Genomic DNA, 21,042 nt, shown 5'->3' with positions numbered 1-21,042 from the left:
AAGGATAAGAAAAGCAGGCTTTCTTACAGAACCAGCCAATTCTCATAATCTGAATACCTTTATTTTTAACTGGACAGAAAAAGAATATTCCTGTGCACAAACTCCACAAAGAAACTGTGTCTCAAGGCAAACATAGCCAACTTCTCGATACAACAGCAAGCTACTTGAGTTAGCCCTGGCTTTACAGATCAAGACAGTAATCAATCAATTAAATTTGCCTCCATAAGCATTTAACTTCAAGGAGCTCCACAGGAAAGAGCCAAATCATAAACTGCTCAGCCAAATTGAAACTTCACATGCCCTAACTACTATTAATATAGTAATAATCAAGGAGAAGCAAGAAAATAGTTGTGTGTATCTCCAGCCACTTCACTAAAAAAGATGAAAGCAGTTGTTACGGGAATTGTTAGTATATTTATTTTGGGCTGATTTTTCCATTAGCTTGACTTTAAAAGTCAAGAATTGATGCTTCATGTACAAGGTAGCCAGCATGCTCCTCACAGTAAGGGTATCCACGCATACAAGGTGCCACAGACCTTGTTTCAGCTAAACAGAGCAGGTCTAGGTAGATGATACTTCCTCTGAGAAGATCTCAGAAGTTTTGTGAAGTCTTCAATTATATTAATCATAACTTCTTTATATGCTGAAAATAAAGCTAGAGAAAATCAAATCTGGAGCGCCAAATCCTCACGTCTCTGGAGGCTGTTGTGTTGTGATCTGTACATACCAGCATAAATTATATGTATCTGCACAAGTGGAAGAGGAAAATGGGGAGAATTGTCTTTGCACAGATGTAAAAAAAGATCATAACTAGAGAGAAAAGGTTTCTAAGAGTAGAAGTAATTAACTCTGCAAAAGCTTGTCTAGTGAAATGGCAAATTCATCACTACTTGACTGCTTTAAATAGTGTGTTTTCAAAAGATGTGCTCCATTTCAGCTTCAAAATATCAAACTCTACAGGATTCACTTATATAATGTGGAAAGTAACTCCCTCCTTGGTGGAAGTTCTCAGACAAAGTCTTGTGGCCTCCTGGCCTGATCAGGCAAACAGCCAGATCAGGCCATTGTAATGCTACCCCCCTCTTCCACCCTTCCAAAATTTAAGTAATATATATTTTATAAGCAGTATAGGAGGGAGAAGTGAAATTACTAGTATTTATCTTGAAGGCGAACTTAAAGCTTCTCTCAGACAACCGCTGTTTCCAGAATCCCAAATATGTTTTCTTAATTCTTAAGAAAACTGCCAGACACCTAATTTCTTTTTGGTTTCAAGCAAACTATTCTTCTTCTCTGTTTCAGAAAAGAAGGCAGAAAATTCCATCCCAGTAATAGTTAAGGGAACAAAACTCGCTGCTATTGAAGCAAACGTGCACTGATACAGTTTTACCAAGGATACATACAACTCTTCACTATAAACAGCAAATAAATTCCTTTTCCTTTGGCGTGTTACTGTTTCTTTCCCCAGGGGCTGGACCTGAAGAGAGAAGGAATTCCACAAGGCTTCTTGAGATTTTAAAGCAAGTTAACAACACACTGGATTGGGCTGAAACTTTTCAAATTCAGCTAGCAGAGTGGTTGCCAGGAAAATCAGCTCAAACATCGGTCATTTGGGCCTCAGTCTTGGATATGAGGCTTCCCCGGCTCACAAGTGCCCTGCCTGAACAGGCAGGGTTCTAGCAAGCAGCTCGAGCTAGAAGGTGGTTTCAACAAGACATCTGGCAGATGAATTCCCACTGTCACAACTATCTCCAATGTAAAACAAGGCTATTGATAATGAGAAGGACGTAGTGCTGTAGCAGCTCAGGAATGCACAGAGCAGCTAGTAGGGAAGGAATCCCATAAGCAGCACACAGAACACCCTCGCTGCCCTTCGCCAGGACTATGGTTATGCTGTGCTTACTCCCACACACCAACAACGTGGTGGCATTTGATCAGCGCTGACTCCGAGGGCCAAGTGCTATCCCTGAAATCGGTGATGTTCCTAGCTGCGTCTCCTTTGTGCTTTTGAAGCTTGTCATTTAAATTTCAGTTCAGCCAGGCAATGCTTTGAGATTTGATGGGAACACAGAAAAATGAAGCATGCTTTATGTGTACTAAACTTGCAGGTCTGAAGTAGTGCCCTAAAATTACTCTTGCCAGTGATAATCACCATTCCTTTTTCATTATACTTTCACAAGATTACATTTTGACATTTTGATATCAACTCTTCTAAAAGTATTGTCATAGAAATAATCTCATTACAGAAGATGGGAATGTAGCTAAGGACACGAGCTCTCACAATTACATCTTTGAAAAGGCATACACTGCTGTTACTAATAGGAGTTCAAACCAATTGGAATTAAATGCATGGGATATTAATTTACATCTACTTAAAACCAGGAGATAAACCACATGGGAAAGACTGCTTTAATGATGTTTATTTTTTAAGATACATCAATTTTGTATTATAAACCCACTAAAGTATCTGGGCAACTGACAATGTGAAAATTAGCCAGACAATACTTTGTTTGAGATTTGATGGGAATCAAATGGGAATCACAGAAAAATGCAGGAAAATGTGATTTACATATAATAAACTTACAGGTCTGAAGGAGGTGTCTGAAAGTTGTCTCTGAAACAAGGTTGTAGCCAGGCTGGAGTTGGTCTGTTCTCCCACATAACAAGTGAGAGGACCAGATGAAACGGCCTTAAATTCAGATTGGATATTACAAAAAAATTCTTCATGGAAAGGGTAGTCAGGCATTGAAACAGGCTGTCCAGGGAAGTGGTGGAATCACCATCCCTCCAAGGGTTAAAAAGGTGCACAAATGTGGCAGCTGGGGAGATGGTTTAGTGGTGAAAAAGGTAGTACTGGGTTGATAGGAGGACTCAATGGTCTTAGGAGTCTTGTCCAACCTTAATGATTCTATGATTCCATGAAAATGAAAGCAACCCCTTCCCCATTTGTGACACATAGCTGTGTTTCAAGCTCATATTTCCTGAACACTGCAAGAACAGTGTTTTTATTTACAGATGCACAGTGAAGCACTAAAACATCTTCCAACAAACCAGTTCACTGTCAGATTTCAGAGGATCATTCTCCCTGTGCCCTAGCAACAAGCAGATTCTTCTTGCAGCTGAAGACTTTCCCACTCAAGTATGGCAAGCAGCTCTCCCCTATCACCTCATGCTTTAGCCAGCCACAGTGCTCTGCTAAGTACAGTGGTGCCCTCTAACCCCCAAAAGCACCCACTCATTCCTGCTCCTGGCAGCCTTGCATGCTCCCAGCTACGGCAGCACTGCAATGACAGTGATCTGCAGAAATGTTTTTCCTCTTGCTTCCTGCTCCTTGTATCCCAGCTATCCCTGAAGCTGAAGGAACAGCGTGAGGTCCCAAGCATATTCTGAGATCAAGCAGAAAAACTGGCAAATTAAGGGCATTTTAGCTACACATGGCTAGGTAGATTAGCATTTCTGTCTCACGGAGAGATCCTTTTTGTTGGCAAAAGGATGTTTGTTAGCAACACCAATTATCTGCATTCGTCTAAAGCATACTTTTAAGAAGGATGTTTTTTTATAAAACGTGCCTCAGGTAACATACGAATGTCACTGAATTGAAAATAAAAAGCATGTCTAATCTAACAAGGGATAAGCAAAGAGAGCAAAGTTTTTCAGGGGAAAAAATTAGGATGCTGAATATAGACAAAGTTTAAGATAATTAGAAGCATTTTCATGGATTGGGCTTTACAATTTTTCATTATGCAAAAACTAGATGACACATTTAAAAGAAGGTATATTGACTACTATAGGGCCAACAGACACTTGAACATTTATAGTTCGAATGTGCATCACCCAAATAAGAGTGAATATTTTAGAAAATCACCATGTGTCAGTCTCAAAAGCATAATTACTCTGCTTTCCTCAATTTGTCCTTCAGTTTTTTTTCTTCTTAGACAGAAACAAATAGAATGAATATGCAAAGAAAGTAAAAATACTGTGAAATTTAATAATAAAACACCAAAAGGAAATCTGCTAATCTGCTAAAAACAATGACATCTCTACAACAGTAGGATTTCGAGTTTCATTTTGTTCTCTTAGAGCAGATATGAAAATTTCCCAAACAGAAAAAAATGCCAGAAAGACACTTTTAAGATTAATAGAACTTAACATACTATACGCATTTAAAATTAACAATGATATTATAGCTAAATCAGTTACTAAAACAAGCAATCAGCCATGAGAGAACTTGAAATATTCTAATTATCAAAGTGTTGCTGGAACAACATTATGATTTCAAGCAGCATTGCACTAAGCACTTGGTCACCTCAACAAGACAGCACAGGACTGCCACCTTGTGAACAACAGAAAACATCAGAGCTGCATTAACAGGACAAAAACCAACCGCCCCCAGACACTACAGAATACTTTTTCCTTACTTTCTAACAGAAGTAATCCATCTTATTTATCAACCCTCTAAAAAATTAACAGATTAAAAAATATTTCAGCATCGCTTATGATATAAAATTCTTGTTAATTTTGAACATGAACATTTGTTGTCAAAGAAGTTAAAAGGAATGAAATATAGAATGCTCACAAATAGCAGGAAATGCAGTTCACAGCATAAAGGATTATCAAACTTCCTATCTTCATGAATAACAACATTTTTTTAACTGAAAGAAAAAAAATTGTTTAACTATTTGTATTTTTCCCCCCCACTTCAAAACAATTCAGCCATGCTGTGACTATTCAGCTATTTTTATTATTCCAACAGTTACTGAAAAATCATCTTTCTCTCTAAGAAAAAAACTGAGCCCTTTTTTTTAAGCAGCCATTATAGAAATGTTAGCTATGCCATTTTTGGTTTTACCTTGGATACTTTAAGAAATTAGTGTGACTTCATTCTAAATTAGTAACTAATAAAATTTACAAGACATGAACGTTTTAAAGCTGTTTTAAGACATTTCATTGCCAAATGACACCTGCTGAGAATTAACCTAAAGTAAGCAATTATGGTTCTATTGAATCTAGAAGACCTTGGCAACATAAAGCAGGATAAATACAACCCTTTCTGCATGTCTTTAAGGAAAACAGCTAATAAACTAGATAATATTTCAGGAGCAAAATACTAAAATCCATTTTTCAATGAATTTCAATAGTGCTAGTGCTATTTGTCAAAGTTCTAGGAAATACTGACGGAATTTGGAGACCTTTCTTTATGACCAATTCTGATACAAATATAACCACCCTGATTTCTGGACTGACTTGGCCAACATTGAATATTACCTGCAATATTACCAGGCTCATAGGCAAAAGTAAAACCATAGCTTTATTCTACAAATACGTTCTCCTTTCATACTTTAGTAATTCATCAACTTCCCTCTTTAAATAAACTTTTATCAGCTCAGCCTGCTTTCAAATGAGCAAAACATATTAAGCATAATTGTACTTTTAAATTAAAATCTGTAAGTATAGTGATAAATTCCATTACAAAATATTACGCCATTTCATAATACTGGTTAAACAGCCCCAACAGGTCACAGGTATCTCTCTGTGTAATTTTTCTAGTGTCTCCTGGGGTGGAGCTCATTAGAAAGGTATTGTGCTCTAAATTTTGGTGGACTTTTTGCATTCACTTTTCACTACAAAAAAGAACTTTTTAAGTTGTACATGTTTAAGCCAGCTCTTTTCACTTGAAACACAGCTTCTACTTCTGTTAAAAGTAGGAAGCCTAACAGTCTCTCAACAGTGTTGATCATCAAAGGTATTTGAAACCAGTAACTACAGACATGCTGGACAAAACACCTGTGGACTACACAGGGATCTCTGCAAGGGAATTTTCTTTTTCTCAAGGGAATGGACACCTGCTCCCCAATGTAAAACCAGAGAAAACCCCCAGATCTAAGATACAATTTAGAATACTAGACAGAGCCCCATGCCTTCCCATGTTACCATTCCAACTCAGTATTTCAGGGCACAAATGAAGTTGTACTCAAGGCAGCAAATGCTCTTTATCTTATGATTTTATTGGCATGGCACACAAAAACAAAATTGGAAGGCAGAAGGCACGCAAGACTTCCCCTCCCAAATCTGTGACACTGAAATCGCAACACAATATCTGGACTCTGCCAGAACCATGCTGGATTCTTCAAAAGCAACCCATTTCAGGTTTCTCTTGTCCCTTCAATTTGAAGAAGCAAATAGGGAATGATTGAAAATGGTGTTCCCTACGGTACACATTGACAACAAATTACCAGGCTGGCAAAAGGCCAAGAAGCAAAGAGTGACCTGGCAGATATCTTAAATTCAATACAAACACACCTACTCATTGAAGAGTGGCTTGAGGATTTCCTTAGGAGAAACAGGGCTGCGAAGGCACTGATCAGAATCTGAGCTCACCACACCCACAGTGTTAGTACAGGGAAGGAACTGGAGCCAGGACACTGATCTTAATGTCTTAATGTTGCAAAAGAAAACAGTAACAGTATTGACCTGAGTCTGTAACTCACCAGTACTGACCTCTTGAAAAACAATTCCATTTCAGAGTGACTTGAGCGCCGATAATATGATGTTTGCACAGATCTGGCTGCAGTATTTTCATTACAGAACAGTAACGAATTTAAAGAGGCTACACAGTACCTGAAGTTTTGGACACCACCCTCCTCTGCCACACACTTTAGCAATCAAATATTTTTCAGACTTAATAAAGTCATTACTGACAGGAACCATTACAGGCTTCATTTTTTCTGATAATGCACACTAGATGCTTTTAAATACATATACATACATATATGTATATATACATTGCATTTTGCCTTTGTAAAACAAAATATATACACTCAAGTTCCATTAAGTTTGTATAAACATGAAAAATACTTAAAAGACTAGTTCAGTAATGCCATTAGTACTTACTGAAGATTACACATCAAAGATCTTTGAAATACTCTGTGCAACTCAGGAGTGCACTCAAGAGCTGATTTCAGCACAAACCTGTAAGCCCAGAACCACAGGACATAAAAGCTCAATTATTTAAGAGGCTGCAATCCACTGCATGTTACAGTCTGACATCTGTAAATTACTCCCCTTCTTATAGGTCACATAATCAACTGCAATTTATCTTTTCTTGTACAGTAACATTTATTGCCTCAAAGAACGCACACGCACATAGCCTCCACTGTGTTTTCTAAATACCAGTTTGAAATAAAATGTTCAAAATGCTCTAATGATTTAAGAGCCTACATTCTGTTTATAAAACTAATGTAAGCATTTACTGACAAAAAAGTGATGAAAACTCAGTGAGACATAGGAGGTTTTGAAAACATTGTACTTTAGCCATGGTTTATACCTGACAACTAGTAAACCTAGAAGGAAGTGCCCTGATCTGAGGAATAAATATGTGCACAGATAAATAAACAAAAAGGTTGAATACTGAAATCCTTCTTTTTTAAAAGAGAAACCTCTGAAACATACTTATAAACTGTTATTCCTTCAAGGGCATGTCATATAATACTTTATTATCATGAAAAATGACAGTAAACATCTCCCTTATTTTACAGTAATTACAGAAAGGTGTTCTCACATTTCCCCTCGAATTTTAAAATTCTCATGAATTCAACATCTGGAGTATCTTCACATTATAACAGATCTTGCATTTGGCTGCAACAATATAAGCAAAGAGCTTACTTCCCAATTCCAACTAGGGAAAACAGTCCTTACATGATGCAAAAGACATTGCTTCATTCCAGAGTCCAGTCCTGAAACAGAATAGTGTTTTCCTACAGGTATAAAAGTACCAAAAAAAAAGTCACCACATAAACCTCTGTACTTCATCACTATTTTCCCATTTGAATGTTCTGTTTAGAAAAAGATAAAAGGTAACAGCATTTACTAAAACGTAAAAAGCCAGCTCCAGAAGTTGTCTATGTAGTGACAGAAATGGAATATTGAGCCTATATATTAAGAATGGCAAAATAAAGTAACGAAATTCTAGCAATTTTTGAGGAACTGTGACTGCTAATAAACATACAAAATACATTAAGATCCAGAATATCGATTTTGATTTTAGTGTATCAGCAAAACTCCAGCCAGCAAATATATAGAATGGAACTAACAGGTATTTTACAAGCTCATGTCTTTGGAACACTTTTCTCCAGACATAAAATGTATAGTGTCTGTTATCTGCTAGTAAATACTTATGGACGTAGGTAAATTTCCAGATCAGGAATAAAGAGATGACAGCGATTAAGCTATACTGCACAGGGTGCTTTCGCAATGACAAAAGGAATTTCCTGATTTTAGTAGGGGTCAATAAATGAGGGAATGAAAAAAAAACTGTAAAGGACAGAAAATAGAACAGCTGAGGAAAGTGCAAACAGGCTTCATGACTACTTTTATCACCAACAACTATTCCACCATTGATAAAGACAAAAACAAAGAACAGAGATACTAATATGATGTATGGCCAAGTTAAAGCACTAAGTGTAACTAAGTTTTTAGGTGATGTGAGATATTCAACAAGAAACTGCAGTATTCTGGTCAAATCGGAAAATGATCCTTTCCTGGAAGAAATCTTTTCATCTTTCTTTTTCTGCAACTCAATCTTCCAGGCTTCATTTAGCTTCTCTGCAACAACATTTCCAGCACAAAAAACTGTCCACACAATATTCGTCTGACGAAACATGAAGCCACAAAATCCAAGGAGAGCAGAAGTTTTATGGTTACCATAAAGGCACATTAAATAGGAAAAGAGAGTAAAAAATACTGATCCTGGATCTGTATAATAAAGGAATGTAAAAAAATAAAGGGTGGGAAACATTGCAAGAGTTAATGTAGACAAGATTCTCTGGAAACCAGACACAGCCTAAAAAAGAAGCAGAAAAATGTGGTTAGACAATGTCTAATAAAATAATAAATTAAAAGAAAACTAGTATCATTCTTAAGAATTCCATTAACACAATATAACATCTCCTATGCTCTTTGTTTCCATTATTGCACAAATGCTATATATTTCTTAAGCTCCTGTGATGTTAATACAGTTACACAATGTTAAAATCCAAGTGGAAAGTACAAAACATTACTGCAGGTGAGTTAAAAATATGGCAACAAAAATACACCAACTTCTTTCACATGTCAGGTGTGCACGTATTTGTGGCATTAAAATCATGGTGGGAGCATAATTGCCCCCATACCTTGGATAAAAAGGCTGCACTAATAGGCAGAAGAAAGTAAAATCAATGGTTTATGCCCCTGCAATCTCATAATGAGATTCTGTTTATCTGTGAGACAGCACCATTCTGTGCCTCTACTATCACCTCTCTTGAACCCAGTCCACAGAGAGGTCATCTCCAAGTTTCTGATCTTTAATGCAGCTTTTATTATTTATCCTCATTATAATTCATGAGTCAGAAAAGAAACTTTAAAAAAGGTAGGAGACATGCAGTTAAAAACTCTTCCCAATCATCCCACTCACTACATGATACACCACAAACCACAACATGATAAAATGTTGCATGATGTTTCTGAATGATGTAGTGTGGGGTGAAATAGCCACTCACCACCTTACAGGAAAGAGGAATAGAGAAAATGCTGAGGTCAACGAAGTGTCCAAGTATTACTTAATGCTTAGACTACTGTCATGAAACTTTTTCTTACATTTATGTTTCCACTTCCAAGTATAAAATTAAAAGTGGAAACAATTTATCTGATCTAATTCTGTAGTGTTATCATGTGCTTAAAAATGAAGAGGTTTCTCTAAGAAAATACACCAAAAGAAATTTTCTTTATAGTAAAGGAATCCTTCAGTTATCAGGGAACAGGAAAAAATGTTTTAAGGTTAAAAGTTAAACTAAGTAACTTTGCTAACATGAAGGATTTTAAAGAAGCCATTAACCACTAAAACCATCTATTTACTGCAGTGGTGGATGCTCCAGAATTTTAAATATACAGCATTCTTGTATCCAAGCTGAACTGTTACGGTATGATGTACGGACAGCTAGACAGGTAAAAACTGGCTGGATGGTGAACTGGTCACACTCTACCCAAAGAACAGTAACAACCCAAGTACCACGGGGATCTGTACTGGGACCTGTCCTGTTTAATGTCTTTATCAAAGACAAGAAAGTAGTGAGAGTACACTGTCATCAAGTCTGTAGTTGACACTACATGGGTGGGACCAGGCAATTTACTAAAGAGTACAGGTGTCATCCAGAGTCACCCACACAGGCTGGAGGAATGGGATAACAAAAATATGATGTAATTCAACACGGACAAAATCAAATGCCTGCAGCTGAAGAAGTCCACATAAACAACACAGGCTGCTCACAGAGCAGCTGAGGAGCTGCTGTTCAAGCTCTGTGAGGACTCCTAGTAATCCCAAGTAGATGAGCATTCAGACCTTCGGATAATAAGTCTGCATATATACTAACTTTTATTTCAATGGGACTCCCTGTAGTTATGCGCAAGAATGAAATTTTAGAGGACTGCACCTTGTACGAGAAAAAAGATATTTAAAAAAATTAGAGAATAGGAATGTGTCTTCTTGGCCAAACTGGTGGTGGTACTTGCAGTTACAGAAAACTGAGAACAGCTCACATATGTAGTGAAGGGAACATACACTAAGCCATCAAAGCTGCTTGTACAAGTGCATAAAATTATTTTACTCTGACCGTACCTTATTCTTCTGATGGATCTTGAACAGAAGCAAATACAGTAAATAGAAGTTCCCAGCACTGAAGAGGAGGTTGATGAACCTGAGCATTCCCACGGAGCACACCACGCTTCCCGTCCACCCGAGGAGCCACGCCGCGGGCTTCACCACTCCCACCGAGAGCAGGTACAGGCCGGGCAGCGTGGTGATCATGGGGTCCCACTGCGACGCGACACACACAGCGTTACGGAGCGCTCCCGACACAGCGGCCCGGCTACCCCACCCCGCCACGGCCCCTTCGCTCGGCCCGGAGGCCCAGACAGCTCCTGGCATTGTTGCCCGGAGGGTTCTGAACTCCGTGTGCGCTGCCAGGCGCGCTGCTCCTCCACCCCGGTACAAAACCCGCCTTCGGCCACCCTCGACCCCGAGCGGCTGTTACACTGCTGCTGCAAGGATGAGTTCCTCCCTGACCTGCAGGAAGCGGCCGTGGCAGTAGGCCTGCGCCTGTGGGACGTGGAACAGCTCGTCCATGTAGGGCCCGCGCTGTCGGCGGCTGACGGCCGCGAAGAGCAGGCACGACAGCAGGAAGGCGCCGCTCAGAGCGCCCGAGAAGCCGTAGGCCTCGGCCCCCTCCATGCCGGCTCCGCGCCGGCCGCGATGGCGCCGCCCTTCCGGGGAGGGGCGAGCGGCGAGGGGCGGCACCCGGCCGGGCGGGAAGGGCCGCGGGGCAGCGGCTGTGGCGGGGCGCGGACATTGGGGATCCCTGTCGGAAGCGCTGAGTCCCCGGTCTGAGTGGCCGCGTGTCGGTAGCGCTGCGTTGTCCACGGGACGAGCGGCGCCTCCGTGCCACCGATACCCTGGGGCGGCCGGGATGGAGCGAACGCACCGGCTGGAGCTGTTCCCTGGCCGCAGTGTCACGCTGCTCCTCTTCCAGCACGTGAAAAATGCCGCTGCTCTGCGGAAAAAAGCCATGGAAGGATCCATTGACGGAGCACTGATAAACCCCGCGATGGTGAGTGAACGCGTGTGCCGCCCTGTCGGTGTGGAAATCCTCGGGGGAGCTCAGTGAAGGACGACCCGTGCTCTCAGTCGCTGTCCCACGAGTTGCTTTGCGCGTCCTCCAGGCTCTGCGCAAATGCCCTCCTTTGATTTCATTACTATGTCCTACAGCAGAAGGGTTGGTCTGTGTAAAACACAGCATTGGCAGGATTGGCCAAAGCAATTGTTGTCTTGATTCGTTTCACATCCTGCTTGGTGGAGCGGTTTAAATCTGCTTCATGTGCAAACTCTAATGCTAATTGATTCATGCTGTCAAGAATCGACTATCTGGTGCCTTTGTTCTCATTTAAACCCATAAATAGTTTTAGAATCTAGTCCTTTTTTGTTAGAATTAGGCTATAAAAATGAAGTGGTCAGGATTTTTTTCATATTTCAAAACAGTATGTTAAAATTCTGTATAACTGTTTCTGTTGTGTTTTACAGATTGTAGATCCTTTTCAGATTCTTGTGGCAGCCAACAAAGCAGTGCATCTACAGAAGATAGGTAAAATGAAGACCAGAACACTCTATGCAGAAATTATTTTCAGCCTTTCACCAAGCAACAATGTAAGATTTATTGAACAAATTTCTTTTTTGCCAGAAAAGCTTGCTAAGATCCACACATCCAAACTAAGTACATGTATTCATTTAACAGCCTACCTGGCTACTAGTAGAAGCTACTGTTATTTTTAATAATGCTAATATGCTGTTACAGTTTGTAGCTTGTCAGAATTCCATTAATGTAAAATGTCTGTCAATTTATACTGTTGGTGTATCTGACACAGTAACTGAAAAGGTTCCTTATATGTAGTCAGAAAGTGACTCATAATATTTTAATTTTTTTTTTATCTTTTCTCAGATTTCAGATGCATTTAAAAAGTTTGGCATTTCAGACAGCGACACAGCAGTACTCATTGTGCTGGTTGTGGATGGAGACAAGACTGTAAATCTGGCGGATATAGCATCTCAGGTGGAAGGCGAGCAGGTTTCCCTAGATGAGCTCCCCCAACTAAGAGACACTGCCAAAGTTAAAAAGGTGTGTAGCCAAAAGAGAAGACTGACATGGAGAAGAGGGATAGTTTATTTAGTTATCTGATTGAATATCAACAGACATAATTAACTTAGGATCTGTATTTCTTTAGCACAAGTGGACAACTCATTTTAAGTGGACCTTGATTATTTCTTAGAATTTTTTAGTTGAAACAAGTTTTAGTTGTCACACCCTAACATCACAAAGTTTAAGTCTTCAAATTATGAATGTTGTCAGGGAATTTGACCATAAAAATAAATTCCAAATTGCTGCCTACCATCCAAGCACTTTTTCTTCCTGTTTTCTCAGGCAAATATGCATTTAATTAAAAATTTCAGTCCTGAGCAGTTTCATAATCTTAAGTACATAGATAGTCCCTGTAGGGGTGGTTAAAGTAAAAACATGTCAATTAGCTGTTAGGAGCTGTCTTAGGGCATGTATGCTCTTAACAGATTACCACATGCTAAATAGGTATTTTGAAGCATATGTGTCCTACATGATAAAATTCAAGTAACTTAAATAATCGTTATGATGTCTGTCAAAGTATTGATAGGAGACATATGAATAAAATTGAACAAATCGTAGCATTTAACATGTGGAGTTAGAAGTGCTGCTCTCATTCAGTTTCATAGCTTTCCTTGTTCTTGCAGTTTCAGAATTTGCTTCAGTCCAAATTTTGTCTTGTAGTCACAAGAAGGTAGGAATTTCCAATGTAAAAGTGGGGAAGAGGGGAATAATCTTTTCTTGTGTACGTATTTTTAGAAGGTATGTCATCAGTTTTTTTCTTCCTTATACATATTTCCTGTTTTTCTTGTTCTTTTTTTTTCTGCAGGTGTACAAAGTTACTCCACAGGAAGAAAAAATCGGCACCTTATTGGATAGTGTTGTTTGCAGAATGTCAACAAAAGATGTTTTGTGAAAATGTGGAAATAAATTTCAGAGGAAGTGATGTAGTACTGAGTAGTTTGATAACATCTGAGCTTTACCCAAGCTTGGACACAAGGGTAACCTGAGCTGTGTTCTAAGCACAGAGAGCAACTCTGCCAGGCCAAGCAGAATTTGCCATTGGCATTTCTGTCCCTTTTCTTGACAAGGGAAAATTGCCAGTACTGTAAGCTGAACTTAAACAAAAGGCTTGGAAATGTGTACTTACTCTTTCGTCAAATGTTTTGGTAGTCCCAGACAGGGTTCAAACATTGTAAATACTTTTTATTAGCCGTGCTCTGATTTGTTTTGGTTTGGCAACCTGATGGATGATATCCCTTTAACAATACTACTGCCAGAAAAGGTGTCTTTACAGCCCAAGTATTTCTGATGGACTAGGAAAAGGAAATTTTCCATAAATAATCAGCAGCATCTCCCTCTTTTTGCTACTGGGATAGAATTGCTGCCCTTTGAGGACAGGAAGGGGCAGAGAAGCAGTGTGGCAGCCAATGGCAATGTGGAGCAGGTGCACCAGAGATGTGTGCAATGAAGAATAAGGTCAGTGTGGATAATGCTGTGGTGGTGTTAGCACCTGACAGTCTGATGTCATCCATTGCTGGCATTAAAGGATAAGAAGTGGTGCTTTTACTTCATAACACTGATACATGTGATGCTGAACTCGTTCCAAGTGCAGAATTCACAGACAAATCTGCACCATAGATTGTCTCCACTTAAATTGTTAATAGAGCTTACATAGCATTCTGAAAGGATCATAAATCTTGTCTTGGTTTTTTGAACCAGTGCTAGGAAAGGCCATCAAAGGGAACTAAGAGGACTATTGATTTCCAGTAGTGACCAGGTGCAACAGCCCTGCGTGTGTATCATTTAATCGCAGGCAGGCATCCTGTTCAAGTAAAACTAATGTCCTAATTAGGTAGAAATCCATCCTGTTTGTTATTTTTATGCTGTAGTATTTTTCTGGGATGTACGTAAAACTGTGTAGCTGTCTGCATTTTTTTTTCTGAAGTTCTCTGAGGTATTATGATTTGTGTACTTAAAAGATCTTTGGGAGAGTTATTCTTATGCATAATGTTTGGGAAAACAAAATATATTTTGAGGGAGAGGTAGTCTGAGTTAGAGTTCAAATGTTGTCCAGTACAGTAAACAGACAAGTGAACTGACATGTAGACCTGGTTTTGTCTGTTTCTGTATTTAATACAGTAATATACAGCTTCTGTTTCGCATTTTGATTTCAGTTAAGTCTTCCCTTAGTTAAAACACAGTAGTACAAATACCATCCTTTTCTTACCAAGCAGACCAATGGCAAATTTAGTTACAAAGTACCAAGGGAATTGCAAGGTTTATCAAGGGATTTGGGACAAATGCCTGTGCTGACTTCTTGCTTTAAAGATGGCTTTACAGAATGCATCATCGTCTCTAAAGGGAAATGTGAGGCAGTAGCAAAAAATGGAGCTTGGAAGGACTTGAGTCTTCAAAAGTGTGTAACATCAGCATGTGAGAATGACCATGGAAAAAAAATAAGAGACTTGTTTTCATTTTCTGACAGTCCATTTGGTACATGGAATATATCATAAGAATTACTGGCTGAACTACAATGTTTTGGTAGTTTAAAATAACAGCAGACAGGTTTACTTAAACCATTGCCTTTTTTGAACATGTGTAAAATGTTTGTCCAGTCTGTTTAATACAGGAGAAATAGTAATAAAATGATCGCTGCATAAAAGTTTTGACACAATTTCCAAACTTGGGTTCCCAGTTTCTGCTTCTTGTCCATCTATTTCATTGGTGTAGAGACATTAAATAGCTTGTTACTGTTGACATAAGTTAAATTGTGATTTACTGTGAGACCCAAATGAGGTGTTTTCATGGGTGGATTTACAGGAAATTATTTTGGGACCTGAAGTCGCCAAAGTATCATTCAGTCAGGCAAATGATTTGGGACTGTTTGCATTGAAAACTATGCCCTGCAAGACCACAGGTTTTCCCTAGGTGTGGTTGCATTATCCAAGTTAAATGAGTTCTTTACAAAAACTGGTAATAAAAGTAGATTTTGTTCACCCTGCAAAGATACACTTGTCTTTCTGAACACATTAAAAATTAGTTAATTTAGATCTCTAATGTTATCACTAAATCAACCAAGGCTGTTTTCTGAAACGCAAAAATATAAGAGAAAAAAAATGTTTTTCAAAACATTTAATGTTCTGCTGCAGTCTCTTCTGAACTTTCATGCCTCATCTCCTCTATCACAAGGTGAAAGAGGAAGCTGAAGTATTTTCAAGACCTTATTTGGACCTCCAGTGCTTCAGAGGCAGGATTATACCTGCAGAATTTATTAATTTAACAACTAAATGCTTAATTATGATGTGTGGTCAATTGTTCTAGGTGTTTTTTTTTTCCCTAGGTGGGGTGCATTTGGGATTTTGTGTTTGACTTCCAGCACACTGAGGCCACTGTCTGTCCCACAGCCCTGATCACCAGAGGTTTTTTGCTGCTGTCAGAATGCATAGGTCCCTCTACCATCTCATGTACTTCAAAGGTACATTGCCATCCTTTTGTGTTCACTTGTAATGTTCGTGCTACGTGTTTTATAGCTGGGTCCCTATGTTCTGTGACAATGTATTTAATGTGCTAATCATCTGGTTTTTTAAGTATTCCTTTGTGTGCTGTTCTTTAGGGAGCATCACCAAAGCACCGCTCCCCTGTTAAAGCATGCAGGTGCCTTAACAAGGGTGTTTGCCCTGGTAGGGTAACGCTGGCTGAGTGCAGCATCAATGGAGGAACACCAATTCCAGCCACCTCACTGCCTGCTGAGAGCTGACATGGGTGTCTCTGGTGCTACACTGAGCTTTGTTAACACTCCTGGAGCTATGCCATGGAGCTCTTCTCAGAGACATTTCAGTTTATGTACCCCTCCTGATTACGGATGGATACCAAAATGGGGTACACAATACTTAGAAGAATTGTGTTGTCTGCAGGTACTACCTAATTACAAGTGTCTACCTATGTGAGTGTGTAAAATGTCTAAATATCTTGCAGGTTTCTTTTTTTTTTAATTGGGATACTATTTATTAGTTTAGCCAATGCTAAAATTTGGGGTTTAAGCTGAGTTTAAGCTCTCAAGGCTTGGACTATTGTCTCCAACAGTCACTGCCCCTCCAAACTGCCAGTCCACTAACTTGTGCTCATCAGGAGTAGACAACTAACAAAGAGTTGAACAGAAACTGTCAACCGGCTCTATATTCAGAAAGCTTGCAGGTTGTCTGAGTGGGGTTACTTCCCTGTTCCCTGAAAATGTGGGAGTATGGAATGCTCCCCATCAGTGATGGGCTAGTGTATGTAGAAGCTGCTGCTGCCATGAGATGCTAATGAATTATGGAAAAGCAAGTGGTGGTTGCAGATAAATTATACAAGACTGAAAACTGAGCCAGCTGTGACAAAGGATTCAGAAATACAGCTCATTTCATAGTTTTATTCCTGAGCTTATAAAGTCATTACCATAAGTTAAAAATAATGGATGCAAGTCCCATACAAACTCTCTTCAGCAATGGAGATGAGAATTCAACTTTTTCAGTGATCTTCCTTTGCTGGCAGAATAGCTGGGTTTATTGATTATTTTTTCCTATGTTGTTGTGACATGGCAGATTATTTCCCTCCTTATATTGTATGTTTTTATCATGGATTGGGACAGGCAAACTTAGCAGAGGTAGAGACTCGACAAGTGCACAAATGGAAGGCTGGGGTGGACATACAAAACACTAAAACAGAAGTTGAATTCTTCTTTCTAGAATATGGTGCTTAAACTTTCATATACATGCTGAGTGTAATAGAAATGTGTACAGGTCAAACAGGTCTATGTTCTTCACAAAATTATGTTCTGTGCATGGCCCATTGAATTGCTTCATAGATTCACTTCCACAAGTAGCAACCATTTAAGCAGTTTCAAATAAACTGAAATAGGCTGACTTTTTTTTCTTCCTCTTGAGTATGGATAATTGACACAAATACTTCTTTAAATATTTGACAAAGAAAGTTGCTATATTGCTGCTATAAGGATGAATCCTTTCTTGACCAGGCTCCCCAAAGTGCCACTAGAAGGATCATGATGATCACTGTGTAAAGGGTGTGGACCGTAACAAGATCATCTCCATGCTGGTACTTGAACCCAGAGGTGCTGTGCCAGTTCTCAATTTTGTTTCCATTAGTTTTCTGTCTGTGAGCACGAAGAGAATGTATCCTGACATAACAAAAAGCAAGATTAAGGTTAAAAATTATTCTTTTTTTTAACAGTTCAATACTGTTTGTAATGAAATCCAGAGTGTGCATTGTATCATTGACTAGATTTGGGAAAGAGCTCTTCAAACTGTCTGCAGCTAATAAAATAATTTCTATAATTGGAAATGCAAAACATTTACCAGCCATTTGGTATTTCTCTCCCACTGACAGGCAGAGAGACTGGGTATGGGCTTATTAGAGGAAACAGTGTTCTTACTCCTCACTGTTGATACAGATCATTGTATGAGAAAAAACATACCCTTTCATTTTGCAATAGTATGAAAGTGGCAGGGTTCAAATAAAAAATTACCAGTTTCCAAAGCTTTAATCCATGGGAATAAGTACAGCATGTGAGCTTCCCATCCTGCTCCAGCATGTTTTTCTATCTCTGCTTTTCAGAGGGGACTTGTGTCAAGGTATTCATTAGGCAAAGATACCCAGGAGTAAGTATGCAAAGCATATTGCAGGATTCTCTGCAGTAACATTTAACATTGCTTTGTCATCTTTTCTAAAGGGTTTGAAACTAGAATTATTCACCTATGGCAACAGACCTCCAGTTACTGTTATCTCCACTGAAAATTGCCTGCTAAGCCCCAGTGCTGAGTCCTTGTTCCTGCTGCCTTTGTTTTTTGTTTTTTTTTTTTTTCTTAAGAGAAAAGTAATGTTTAATGTCCACGATTACATCTGCATTGGAATGCCAAAAGGAGATGAATTAGCTTGTGATTTTCACATTTGTTAGGAAGGGGTCTGAGATGTATTAGATGTATTGCAGGTCTGGTTCATACATGTTCCTGCTGTTACTATGACAGAAGAGTAGAGATTACCACAAATGTTAGCACAGATACAGCTTATGAGTAAAAAAGAACTTTAAACCACAAATTACATACTTATGCACATACTTGGAAGAGAGCTGTCAAAACTAATTTGTTAAAACTGAAAGACTAGGAAATGCAATCTCCAAAAGGGTATTCATCAATAAAACAAAAGTTCTGCCATTGAGCTTGTACAGAAGGTAGTTGCAGAATTAAACATTTAACATTTGTATGAGGACAGTCTGTCATGCGTAGCTGCAAATCAAATAACAGTTCATGATCATTTGGGAGCATCATGTGAGGACCACAAGAGGAATATTCTGCCAATAGTTTGCTTTTCTATTCCTACCTGAGGGGAATGCAGTATATGCAGCTTACCTTCTGCAAGCATTCATGTTGTCTGGGGGATTGAGTTCCCACTGCGTCAGATTTCTTCTTGCAGAGGAAGAGCCTTTTTTATCCTCGTTTCCTTGTACAAAATGAGAAAATTTTCTCTCAGTACCAACAAAAAGAATCTTCCTTCCAAGCCCACCAACTTGACCAGCAATAATCTTGGAGCATTTGTTATGTGTCAATGAAAGCTCTCAAATTAATGGTTTCTAAAGCTGATTTTGACATAGTTCTTGAAGAAATTCCCTTGAGCAGTTCACAAGGCAAGTAATGAGTAATCCCAATGACTAGCTTCTTTTAGCTGCTGGGATGTCATAAACAGTAGCTTGCTGCTGAAGTGTTGCCAAATTCATAACAACACAAGTAATGCACAGATGGAGGGTGCTGGTGATGAAACATGCAGGATGAGCTGTAGCTTAGAATTACTTTCTATTAGATCACAGGCTATTTTGGGGTAAAACTTAGTTCCTTTCTGCAATTTGGTTTAAATTGCCTGGAGTGACATTTCAAGCCACCATCACTTACATGTGCTCTAACAAATATTTTTTATGAAAAAAGTAGGTGCCTTTTTTATTAAACCTTTGACTTCTATAACATGATCACATTCAATAAGCAGTCAATAAGTAATCTATCAGCACAAAACCCCACATTTAGATATCTAGGGTTAGTAACAAAGTCACGTACATCCTATTATTCCCTGACCACCTGGAGCCATTAATTAACAAGAGGCTGTGCCAATGCAGAATTTCTCCCAAGCTGGGTGTTGTATGATCAGCTGGGTTAATGGTGAGTTTAGCATAATCAGTTCAATGCCCCTGTAATGATTTGTAGGGCTTGTAAACAAACACATTTAAATTTGCAATTTAAAAAGGCAGACCAAAACCCTTCTTTCCCAAAACACTTTCTTGCATCATCTTTCCAAATATGTCCTGGAAAAATCACTTACACTCCAGAAAATTAAGACTGAGTTTGTTCAGCCATGTGAGCAAAACTGTGTCACTGGAACCAATGAGGAAAACACCAAAGTAGAAAATCCTGATGTAAAAAGCTGGAAGAGAGAAACTGTAACAATGAAGATTGGCCTGTTTTACAAGCAACTAAGCCTGACAGTTCCCCATGCAACTGACCACTGCCAGCCAGGAGGGACTCCTCATGTCATTTGAAGGGAGGAAAAGTGTGAGGTGAGCATGTTAATATTCAGCACAGAAGCCTATTTGTCCCAGCCTATTTGTCAATACATAGGATACTAGCTATATACTCAAGTTACATACATACTGCTTGTGCGGCTCCATGAAAGGTAGAAAATTACAAATGGTTAAGTGGAAAAAAGATTATAGAGTATTTTATCTATATGAAAACCTGTAGGTTATGATTAACTATTCTTATTCAGCTGATAAATTCCAGCCGAGTGATTTAGTCATCCCAAAATACTTGGAACAGAGTACATCACTGGAACACAATTTCTGATGCCATGCATGCATTAAGAGAAAACCCTAAGCACTGTGCAGCATTAAATGTTAGAAGAAATGTGAAGAGTGGTGTTTTCCTAGTGTTTTTTACTAACACGGTTCTACTTTTAAAACTACCCTATCAGTCAGGCTGTATTAATGGGACTGATAATAACAATCCACAGTTGGGACTGACATCCAGGCATCTTGCTATTCCTTATGCCACTTTAGGATTAGATATACATCCCCTTCACAAAATCCCAGAATCCATTAGGCTGGAAAAGACCTCTGAGTCCAGCCTTTGACTGAACACCACCGTGACAACCAGACCATGACACTGAGTGCCACATCCAGTCTTTCCTTGAACACCTCCAGGATGATGACTCCACCACCTCCCTGGGCACCCCATTCCAATGTCTAATCGCGCTTTCTGTGATTAAATTCCCCTTATGCCCAAGCTGAACCTCCGTTTAGCTTCACTTCTAA

At 39.1% G+C, this 21,042-nt stretch overlaps 2 protein-coding genes and 1 long non-coding RNA gene across 3 annotated transcripts; 1 reads left to right on the top strand and 2 right to left on the bottom strand.

Moving 5' to 3' along the window:
• Positions 1-3,965: 3,965 nt before the first annotated feature.
• Positions 3,966-11,295, bottom strand: LOC121659781 (putative Dol-P-Glc:Glc(2)Man(9)GlcNAc(2)-PP-Dol alpha-1,2-glucosyltransferase). The gene is made up of 3 exons (XM_042018287.1): positions 11,093-11,295; positions 10,646-10,843; positions 3,966-8,836 (listed from the first exon to the last, which is right to left on the bottom strand). Exons 1-3 carry the CDS (start codon positions 11,255-11,257, stop codon positions 7,781-7,783), a joined length of 1,419 nt encoding a protein of 472 aa, XP_041874221.1. The 5' UTR covers positions 11,258-11,295; the 3' UTR covers positions 3,966-7,780.
• Positions 11,296-11,313: 18 nt separating this feature from the next.
• TPRKB (TP53RK binding protein) lies at positions 11,314-13,638 on the top strand. The gene is made up of 4 exons (XM_042018292.1): positions 11,314-11,633; positions 12,104-12,226; positions 12,519-12,695; positions 13,522-13,638. The coding sequence occupies exons 1-4, from the start codon at positions 11,493-11,495 to the stop codon at positions 13,606-13,608; spliced, it is 528 nt and encodes a 175-aa protein (XP_041874226.1). The 5' UTR covers positions 11,314-11,492; the 3' UTR covers positions 13,609-13,638.
• A 3,445-nt stretch (positions 13,639-17,083) lies between these two features.
• Positions 17,084-20,038, bottom strand: LOC121659784. The gene is made up of 2 exons (XR_006014462.1): positions 19,097-20,038; positions 17,084-17,868 (listed from the first exon to the last, which is right to left on the bottom strand). It is a non-coding gene; the product is annotated as an uncharacterized LOC121659784 (long non-coding RNA).
• Positions 20,039-21,042: the final 1,004 nt, after the last annotated feature.

This window comes from Corvus kubaryi, unplaced genomic scaffold (assembly GCF_017639235.1).
Source record: "Corvus kubaryi isolate FWS band 111438036 unplaced genomic scaffold, C.kubaryi_AGA036_p1.0 137, whole genome shotgun sequence".
In the NCBI taxonomy this organism is placed as follows: domain Eukaryota; kingdom Metazoa; phylum Chordata; class Aves; order Passeriformes; family Corvidae; genus Corvus; species Corvus kubaryi.
This window is presented reverse-complemented; position numbering and strand designations above follow the sequence as displayed.

Excerpts from the sequence above, each read along its gene's own strand:
- LOC121659781 (XM_042018287.1), bottom strand. The coding sequence starts at position 11,257 with ATGGAGGGGGCCGAGGCCTACGGCTTCTCGGGCGCTCTGAGCGGCGCC. Across the intron at positions 10,844-11,092 it reads GCCACGGCCGCTTCCTGCAG|TGGGACCCCATGATCACCAC; the intron begins GTCAGGGAGGAA and ends GTCGCGTCGCAG. Across the intron at positions 8,837-10,645 it reads AGATCCATCAGAAGAATAAG|GCTGTGTCTGGTTTCCAGAG; the intron begins GTACGGTCAGAG and ends CTTCTTTTTTAG.
- TPRKB (XM_042018292.1), top strand. The coding sequence starts at position 11,493 with ATGGAGCGAACGCACCGGCTGGAGCTGTTCCCTGGCCGCAGTGTCACG. Across the intron at positions 12,227-12,518 it reads GCCTTTCACCAAGCAACAAT|ATTTCAGATGCATTTAAAAA; the intron begins GTAAGATTTATT and ends ATCTTTTCTCAG. Across the intron at positions 12,696-13,521 it reads ACACTGCCAAAGTTAAAAAG|GTGTACAAAGTTACTCCACA; the intron begins GTGTGTAGCCAA and ends TTTTTTCTGCAG.